Source organism: Lupinus angustifolius, chromosome LG11 (genome assembly GCF_001865875.1).
Source record: "Lupinus angustifolius cultivar Tanjil chromosome LG11, LupAngTanjil_v1.0, whole genome shotgun sequence".
Taxonomy (NCBI): domain Eukaryota; kingdom Viridiplantae; phylum Streptophyta; class Magnoliopsida; order Fabales; family Fabaceae; genus Lupinus; species Lupinus angustifolius.
The window spans coordinates 18,536,481-18,546,937 of NC_032019.1; the positions used below are offsets into that span (position 1 = coordinate 18,536,481).

At 34.4% G+C, this 10,457-nt stretch overlaps 1 protein-coding gene across 2 annotated transcripts; it reads left to right on the forward strand.

Annotated features, from left to right (window-relative positions):
- LOC109361305 lies at nt 5,254-10,098 on the forward strand. 2 transcript variants are annotated; one of them, XM_019606744.1, is made up of 5 exons: nt 5,254-5,728; nt 6,937-7,762; nt 7,994-8,175; nt 8,260-8,330; nt 9,610-10,098. In XM_019606744.1, the coding sequence occupies exons 1-5, from the start codon at nt 5,291-5,293 to the stop codon at nt 9,911-9,913; spliced, it is 1,821 nt and encodes a 606-aa protein (XP_019462289.1). In that variant the 5' UTR covers nt 5,254-5,290; the 3' UTR covers nt 9,914-10,098. The 2 variants fall into 2 exon arrangements, with proteins under 2 accessions (XP_019462289.1, XP_019462288.1); XM_019606743.1 differs by having other exon boundaries at nt 6,937-8,175; nt 9,610-10,096.

Sequence of the window (10,457 nt, forward strand, 5' to 3'; positions counted from 1 at the left end):
ACAACAATAGGAGTTCGGCAAAGTCGAAACACATCGACATTAAGTTCCTAGTTGTTAAAGAGAAGGTACAAAGTGGGCAGGTTTCTATAGAACATTTAGGCACTAACTCCATGATTGCGGATCATCTTACAAAGGCATCACACCCAAGGTCTTTCATGAGCATGCTGCTCACATGGGTGTTCTACAGTGTGAGGATATTTTGGTTTAGTGGGAGTTAGAAAGTGCACACATTTTGTTATGTTCTATGTAATTTCAGTATTTTGTATGAATACTTTGTATTCAAACTTCAGTTGATTAATCATTCAGTTTGGTATTCTGTCATTATACTTTGTACAATAAGGTTTTATGTTATTATTAAGGATCTCACTAAAGTTAAGTAGGACCAGTTGAAAATTGACATGTACAGATCATATTCATGTGATTTTCATGCTGCACATATGATGATGTATCTATGTCATTTAGTTGTGTCAATGTTGGTGATCATTGTTGAATTAGCCATGATTGATATGACGAAGTTCACTGTGATTTGATATGGAGACAGGACTGATGGACGGGATAATTTAGGTATGCCTAAGTCATAATAGAAATATTTAAGCGCGCATTAAGGATAACACGTACAGAGAATCATATGTGGGACCAGTGGGAGATTGTTAGAATTTTTGACAATTTATGGGTCACAAATATAATTCTATAATTGTGTTATGGCCATTATGTAATTAGCCAAAATATAAAATGATCTTAAGTAATTAATTTGGTGGCTAAGGGCATATGTGTCATGAAATAATAATAAGTGTAGATACCTTCAGGCAATTTCTGATTTGATGAAGGGACTGAATCAGAATTATTGCAACTAAAGTAGTAACCACTACGGGGTTACTTTTATGGGTTATGGTCCCCATTTGTAGAGCAACAGGTTTTCAAGTGTAAAGGTGGAGGAGAATAAGGTAAGATGAGAATAGTGTTATCCAGAATAAGATAACACTATCCATTCATCCATAAGGCACATAAGGCATGAGGATAAGGTCTCTCCTCTAACACACAACATAACACAACACACTTTCAAGAAACTAAGGAATTATCTCATTCCCCTCTAGAGAGAACTAAAGGAAAATCATTCGGCGCTCTATCATCTAGAAGATCATGGCACCCTCATACCTTCGAGATTCCGGAAATGGCTCAACAAGGTATGTTCTTCATCTTCACCATGAACTCATTTGGGGTTTCTTCGGTCTGGACCATGGTTGTTCCATTCGGATTTATGTATGGGCATAAACATTCGGCTTTCAGAACAAAGCCATGGTCATAAGGACTTCTGTGTTTACTCTATGGATTTCGGATGGAGAGTAACTTCTCCAACATTTTAACGAAAATGATTTTGTCAATTGTTTTTTTAAAAGAAATGTATTCATTGCCCATAGAAAAGAAAGAAATGTATTCATTTAATTATATTTAGAAGACTTAATATTTCATATACGAGCTAATGATGGATTGGTAGTATTAATTTGGTTGTTGGTTACAACTTTATCATAGGCTCTTGTGGTTTTGATCTTATGTCGTAATATGGTAAGGATGATCATAAAGTTAGATGCAAACTTGTATTGAACTTATCCTAGTAGAAAAGTATCAATTTTGAGGATTATGTGGCTGGGTAAACTATAGTATTGTTGATTAAGCGTAATCTTGTTGGTTAAGCTTAGGGAGCTTCCAACTATCTCAATTAGAATTTTAGGAAATTGTTGAGGATGTTTGAAATATGTTATTATATGAAGTCTTACATTGCTTAGAATTAGAATAGAGTAGAATATTAATGTTATATATTGGACTCGAGTGCCTTGTTATAATATGCACCAGATATAAGCACCAAATAGAAACACCTCATGGGCATGTGGGCCCATGGGTGTGCTATGGTTTGTAATCTTTATTCTCTAATAATATTTTGGTAGCCACTCAGCGCTCCCGGGAATGTAGGCACAATTGGCCGATCCTCGTTAACAAATTCTCTTGTTTCTTCTTTTCTATGTATTCTATGCCTTTATTTGATTGCTTGTGGCCAACGTTGTGCAACGATCGCTTACGCTGCACCAATAATTGCTGTCAGGGCCAATTGGTAGATGGTTCTTAACCCAAACAACAGATAATGGCTAAAGAGGGTGAAGGCGTGATGGCTAGACAAGGTACGTCAAAGGTAGTGGCAAAGATAGAGTAGATGAGTTGAAGGAGAAGAAAACATGGCGAAACTGTTGTGGGGGCGATATAGGTTGATCCAGAATCCCAGAAATTCATGTACTGGAGTACGATCAAGATGAAGATAATGACTCATGTGTTCAGTTTGACCTAGAGACAGGTGCTTACAATATCTCTCTAGAGGTTGAGAGAATGTTCTCATTTGAGATGAGAATTGAAATATCCTAATGGCGTGTCTGAGACATCATAGTGAAAGATGTCAATTGTTAACAGACCCACAAAAGCATAGAGGCACTCACTGACTTTGATGTAGGGTGTAACATGGGCATTGACTTTGATGCAAGTTGTAACACGGGCATTGATAGAGATGCAGGGGTGTGACGTGGGTATTGACTTGGATGCAAGGACGTGACACAAACATTAGTTAGCATTGACCCAAGGTGTGTGCTATGGATAAACTCCTTATGGTGGAGTATGATAGTTCTTTTGAAATAGGATTGTCGGAGTAGACAATGGTGGTAGCGGTTGAGGTTTCCCAATGAAGCTTCAAGGTTTAGTGTGACTGAGTATTGAAGAGGGCGATTGTTGATGAACTTTTGTGTAGAGGTACCAATATATCGAAAGACTTCCTAGCAATAGGTGGCTAGGCAATATGTTTCATTTGATGGTGGCACGAGAAGCTGCACTATAAATTTGGAGAGTTAGGCTCTTGGTAACATCGTCAAGGATACTCAGAAGGTATATGATGTAGGGGAGCAGTTAAAGTGAATTAGACATTGAGCAAGGTGGAGTCATATATTCGCTAAGATGGAGATTCTTGTGTAGATTTCCTAAGGAGTGAGATATTCGTCTATTTCAATAAAGGTGGAGATTGTTGGGGATGTTTGAAATATGTTATTATATGAAATTCCACATTGCCTAGAATTAGAATAGAGTAGAATATCAATGTTATATATTGGACTCAAGTCTTTTGTTATAATATGCACCAAATATAAGCACCAAATAGAAATACCCCATGGGCATGTGAGCTCATGGGTGTGCTAGGGTTTGTAATCTTTATTCTCTAATAATATCTTTGTAGTCGCTCAACGCTCTTGGGGATGTAGGCACAACTGGTCGAACCTCGTTAACAAATTCTCTTGTTTCTTATTTTCTATGTATTCTATGCATTTATTTGATTGCTTGTGGCCAACGCTGCGTAACAATCGCTTCCGTTGCACCAACAGAAATCCTAGTTGTTATACTTAGATTGTGATGGGAATCAAAATGTTTGGAATGATAGGGTAATGATTGTTTGGAGTGTTAGTTGATAACATAATAGTAAATGATGATTATTAGGTATATACAATATGTTAGTTGTAATGAATTGAGATTTATATACATTGTTTATTAGACTAAAGGAAAGTTATGGGAATAAAAAAATGATGAAGATATATTGGGAAATGAATCAGGGTGATTTAATGATGTTGAATTATCATAAAAGTGACAAAACTCTGAAGGTGAAAGTTCAAGTTAATCCTTGTAAATCATGATAGTTGTGCTTAACTAAGTGATTATGACACTCCTTAATTTATCTAGATCAATGATATAGGACTTGATATGAAGGTGACCTAGTTTTATAACTAAAATGTCTCATCTCATTGTTTATGATGGCTTGTATGCTTGATTGCTTTCCATTGAGTCAAAAACTATTAGAAGTTTAGTTGAAAATGAAAAATTGAATATAGATCAACTTATATTGAATTTGACATTGAACATAATTGGAGATTTTAACCATATTTTATATATTAGGGACTTCATGATGCATCACATGGGTATGAATAATATATGTTTTGTGAAATAATGTTATGCATGTTTGTTTTATACTATGATGTTTTTGTATTTCCTTGTACCTAAGTATATTATGGGCATACATATAGCATGATGCAGTCCTATTTGGGAGTGGTCGAATTGAAGATCAAGATCCCACTAGCATAAGAATCAAGATCATTTCTGGTTGAGTATTACTTTGAATGATTAATGGAATTATAATTCTTTTTGTATTGTAGTTAGCTTATTATTTTGTATAGGACTTTACAATCATCTCATGCTCTAATTTGGGATAATTTTATTTTGCATACTTTTCCTCATTTATACATAAAGTATTTGATTATTGTATCAAAACTATTTATTACTTGAAAGTTGTATCATTTCATGCCTAATTTAACTCATGAGTATTCATGTGCATGATTTAATTTGTGAAAGGGATTTAGGATATGTATAGTCAATACAAAACTTTAGAGCATGATTACATTAAAAATAATTTTGATAAATGTTACAATATGTGTTTCGATCCATATTGAGGTCGCATATAAAAACTCATTTTAGAATAACTTTGATTAATTTCATGTAGGTTTGAAAACCTACTAAGTGCAATCCTCCTCGTCAAGCGAGATTGCCAATGTCGTCAACCTGCTAGTCATTAAGCGAGAGTAGAGTTCGTGCAAAGTGAATTCTTTGTTCATTTTTGCTAAGCAAACCAAAATTCGTTGGGTGAAAATGATAGTACATAAATTGTCTTTATTTTTCGTCGAATGAGAGATTCATAAATGAGAACGCATAATCCAAATTCTATTAGCAAATTGACCGATCTCAAATTATATTTCTTTTCTATTTTTTCCTTCCTTTTGAAGAATTAAATTTTCCACACCTTTTTAATTTATAAAATTGAGATGTCACAATTCCATATTTTCTATTTTCTCTACGCTTCCTTTTCATTTTATATATACAAAAAACAAAAAGAACAACTTTTAATTTTTTTAAATAACACAATTCCATATTTTCTATTTTCTCTACACTTCCTTTTCTTTTTATATTATACAAAAAAACAAAAAGAATAACTTTTAATTTTTTTAAATAACCAAAATTATACCTCAATAAATAAGAAATTTATAGTTTCGCAGTATGTGGTTGGGCTTTCTGAAATAATTTTGAGTTTGAAACAAAATTAGTGTAAATCACAATTTGAAAGGATGGAAAAGGCGCGGGGTGTGCATTCCCTTTTATATCCCCAAACCACTGTGGCACAAATGCAAAACCCTTCTTCACCCTCTTTAACCACAACCCAATGGACACTGAAAAACTATACCACTCACTCACTAACCCTCACTCCCCGATCCCAAAAGACCGAAATACCCTCTTCGAAACCCTATTCCACCAACTCCACACAACCTTCCACAAATTCTTCGTTTCTCTTCCTCTTTTCAACAACAATGTCTCTCAGAGTGGGTCCGATTCGTGTTCGCATTCACGGATTTGGTCAATTGTTGAAGATCTTTCTTACAATCTTCGATGCTGTTTGGTTGTTCTGACTTTACCTGAAAATACTGACCAAAAATTCATCATTGTCAAGTGTCGCTTCATTCTTCAAGCTTTGAAAGCGTTCGTTTCCGTTGAAGTTGGTGAACGCGGTGGTAATAAGTTGCTGCGGTTTCGTAATTTTGCTGATGATGTTGATATGGAACTTTGTGATTCGGCAAGTCCGTTTTTATGTGCGGTGCTAGAGGTATTGATTTTAGGTTTATCTTTCATGATGTGTGATCCAATTCATAGCTTAATTAGGATTAGTTAATTAGTTGTAGAGTAAATACATAAGTTTGTCCCTGATGCGTTATTTGGTTGTTTTTGAGAAAGTGGAAATTTTGATTTAATCCTTAAGAATCTCAAATACCAGTCCAAGAGAGACTAACGTGTCTATAAAATTTGATATTTATTGGCATCAAGTTTGGATTTTTCATTTTTCGAGGACTAATTTCGGTGTTTACTCTTTTTGTGTGGAATTTTTGGTTTGAGGTGCTCTTTTTTCTTGGTAAATACTTGAGTCTATGAAATGTGTAGTGACTGTAGTCTATTTAGGTTTAAATCCATTCCTTCAGCTTAGAATACTAAGATTTCTGTTATTATTTGGTTGTTGATATTTAGCAGAGATTAAGTTCTACTGCACATTGATAAGAGCAAATTAGTAGTAGTCAAGTCATTTAAAACTTAAACAAGCAGACAAGCAAAATTTCTCTTAAGTATTTTAGGGTAAAGTTTATTGTAGCTGTTTCTTTGAAGTTTTCTTATTTTACCTCTACCTATTTTAATTGGACCAGTTGTAGAACACAAAGAGTTGTAGATGTTAAGGGTTCAAGTCCACATCACTCGAATAGATGAGTAATGAACCATTTATAATGACTTGAGTAACTTTCTCCCTAGGAGCTAGCTTTTGGAGTAAAGTCAGTGAACTTAGGCTCAATTAGTCTAACATGATAGCCAGGTCTATCCCGAGGTTGGACCACTCACAAATGTCCAATCCTACAAACTTCACTCTCTATATTCGTGAGCATGAAGGGTGTGCTTAATTGTTAAAGTCTCCCATCAGTTGAATAGATGAGCAAACAGTCATTTATCAATGACTTCAGAAACCTCCTCCTCCCATGAGCTATCTTTTAGATTTTGCTATGGAGGTAATCTCAATTATTCTAATAGTAGAGAAATTAGGAAGTGAGAAAAATTATGTTTTGTTTCACAAGCTAATTACAGATTTTACTTTCAAATTTATGCGATAGCTCTAAAAATGGTTGTTACAGCTTCTGGAGAATTTATATATATGTCATCATCTTGTTATGCTATCATGTGTAGTATAATGCATTTTATACATCTGTCATGTTGAAACTTGTATAGGATTCTTACTGCAATTGTGCCCAACTGTAAATGACAATTTTATCTCAGGTATTTGCAGATGAGCTTTTAAGACATCAATCTTTGAGAAGATATCTTATGATCACTGATTCAAGAAATTCAATCAGTGAAAAGCTTTTTGCATGCCATGTCAACCATGGTGATACTGCAAGTGTCCTGGAGGTGATATCTGCCCATTTTATTCTGTCAGTTTCTAATGGGAACACATTTGAGAATTTCATCGGTCGTTTGTTTTTACATTGTGGCAAGGATTCCGGATTTCCTAAACTTAGCATTGCAACTGCTATACTATTGCTGCTTGACCCTATTGCGCTTTCTGCACCAAAGATATTCCAGGCACATATAATTTCATTGGTTTCTGAAGTCATTGGTTCTGGCTTATCTTCAGAGAATTTTGCTCTAGATATAAACTACTACCTAACAGCTTTTCAAAAATCAGTTACCTTGTACTCTACCCATGTGTCTAGTTTGCAAATGGATGGTTTTAATGTAGAATTAAAGTTTGTGAATCAATTTTCCCTGCTTGAGAGGAGTCAGACAACTTTTGTTTCTTATATTCAGCAAGTCACAAGCAACAGACTAAATCAAGTCTTATCAAAAGCAGATAATACATGGCACTCTTCTCGATGCAAAATGTCCTCCAAAACAAAAGCCAACCTTTTGACGGAGTGTATTTCATTTATGAAAGGGAGGCAATACATATTCCCTGATTCATACAGGGATACTTCTGCCTCAACCTTAGATTGCTTAATCCATCAAACTTTCTCTCAGGATGTTGCTGGAGATGGATTGTATACAAAGGAAAATACAAGTGCTGCAGATATTTTTTTTCTTGCATCCATATTGAAGTTAATGAGTATTTCATTGATACAGGCAATTAAGAGTCTAAGCAATAGTGGCGATTCGGGTTGTTTAAAAACTATGGGAAATACATCTGTACGTGAGAAATATGATTTCTTGATCAGCATCATTAACCATTTTCAGCAATTTAAATTATGTTTACCTGTTCAGACTTTCTTGTATAATATCATGAAAAGTCAGCAAACAAATGTCTCTGCGTCTAAGTCAATGCTTGTGCACTTTTCAGGCTTGCTATCTTTATGTTTTAGTAGTGGACTTGATTTGTTAGCAAAGGGGTGTATATCTGTAATTATGGCACTGATGTATCTCTTCATTTTTGAAGAGGGAGATTTAGTTACTTTAGGGTCGTTGAGGGATTTGCCACTGCAATCTTGCTCATCTGCAATTCCATCTGATAAGACTAGAGAGGTGAAGTGTGATTTTAGTTGTCGTGAACTTCTTGCATTAAGTTTAGTTTGTATTTCATGACTAAACCGCCAGGCAATGTTGCAGGGGGGCAGAGATAAACAATCTATCTCCAAAGTTGCAGCAGAGTTTCATAGAGTCCGAACACGTAAATCGAGGTACACATTATTTCTAATTTTTTGACTTTTTAAATAACGTAATCACTACTATAATTTCTATTAGAATTAGAATATATTAAAAGCATCTCATAATGTTGTCATTGTTTCTTATAATATTTAAAAGTATTGAAAATAATCTCTATGGATTTATTTCTCATTCAGACATGGTATATTCTCCTATAAATCTTCCAAGAAATGCCCCCGCCCACTAAAGTTGACACATGTCAAATGTAGATCTATAAAGCATTAATTAATCTTGACTTTTTAACAGTTTCTCCTTTTCCAAGTAAATGGGTGGATTTATAGGAGAGTATGTTGGAGGATATACCATTTCTCTTTCTCATTTATATTCCTTGATTTGTTTTCTTTTTTCATTTAATTATAAGCCTATAAGGTCGTGGTCCTGCTAACAATTACCCATAGGGCATTGTTTATGAAATCAAAAATATAAACTGTCTTGGAAATCACAGCTTTTCTGCTTTTAAGGTATTAAATACATATTTTTCCAATTCAAGTTTTCTATCTTTACTTCCTTAACCAGCAGTCATTAGCATTCCCTTTGGTATAAATAAGATTGTTAGGTTTGTCTTTTGTTTCATATTATCATCATATCAAATCAATGTTATTCTCATATTATTCGAGTCTCTCTTTTCCTTCTTCCTTACCTAAAACCCTCCAATTAAGCAATTTCAATTTCTTGTTTTACATATACCCTTCACCATCTACTTTGAGCTTGCTCATATGGTAAGAGACTGATGGGTTTTGAGTAGAGGCCATAGGTTTAATCCATTGTAAATCCAAAAATGTACCATTTACTTGGTTACCTTTTTAAGGGCTCACTTTTCTTGCCAAAAATATGCCATTTAGTTTGTTCTCCCAACTAAATGTGTTACTAGCATTATTAGTATCCTATGCATTGTGTCATTCCTATATAAGAATAATGTTATGCAAACAAAAATTGTCAGCTAGCTCAATTAGTATGATCGAACTGCATTGACCAAAAGGTTTCGGGTTTGGTTGTTGCTGGTGTCCTTTATCGGCAGGTTATATGTAAATATCACTATAAGTGCTCATCGCATGCCCTTACTTTGCTTTAAAGCCTCCCCCTGCCATGTTGAATGAAGTAGAAAGTAACATTTCCCCCCTCAGCCCTGAAGTAGACAATGGCTTTGTGTAACTAGAAAGTATTACGAAGTTGATCACATGGTTGAGTTTTAATGCCTGCTACTCTTTAATGCTCCATTGTTGTCTGATGCAGCTCTCTTGCTTTTTTTCGCAGATGTGATTCCATAGTAGAGGATGAAAAAGAGGAAACCTGCAGTGGCGAAATATTCCTTGATTGCATATTAGATGGCTCAAAAAAACTATCTGATTATGATGAGCTTGCAGACTTCTTTGAGTGCGAGAAAGAGAAAGATTATTCCAGCTGGCTGAAGGGCCGCCAAAAATTTCGGAAAAGGCGACATGAGAAAATGATCTATCTAAGGAAGATTAAGAAGAAGAAAATCTGGAAGTCAATGAATTGTCAGAAAAGTGGCCAGTCTTCTAGGCTTCAGAAAATGGGTAAGCGTTTGAAGCACTAGAAATGATATAATAGATCTGATTCATGAATGTGTACGTATTATTATATCATACATATATATATATATATATATTATGTGTGTTAATTCGAAGAGGTAGGCTCTTAGGATAATATCAATACACACTTTTGCATATAAATCCATTCATTTGGGGAGAAAGAGACATACCTTTCTAATTAACTTAGCAACCTTTTGTCGTTATTTGGAATCTTAATACTGAGTATAGGCACGAGCAATTACCATCGTTTGGGCTCATATTCTTTTGCATGTAAAGTTTATAGTTTTTTCTATTTTTATATAATAATATTGAATCAAACCAAACTTTGGAAATGTTAGTGTTCGGAATATGAGTGAGATATTGAGAAAGAATGTGTAAAGGAAGGAATGTATAAGTGGATGAATCTCTGTTGGATCAACATACGTATCAATGGACTTGGGTTAAATCACTTGGTAAGAATTTTTGATATTGTCATTACATTATTCACCATTTATTTTCATTCATTGACTTTTTAAAAGATAATGTATCGACTATATATAAAATTTTACA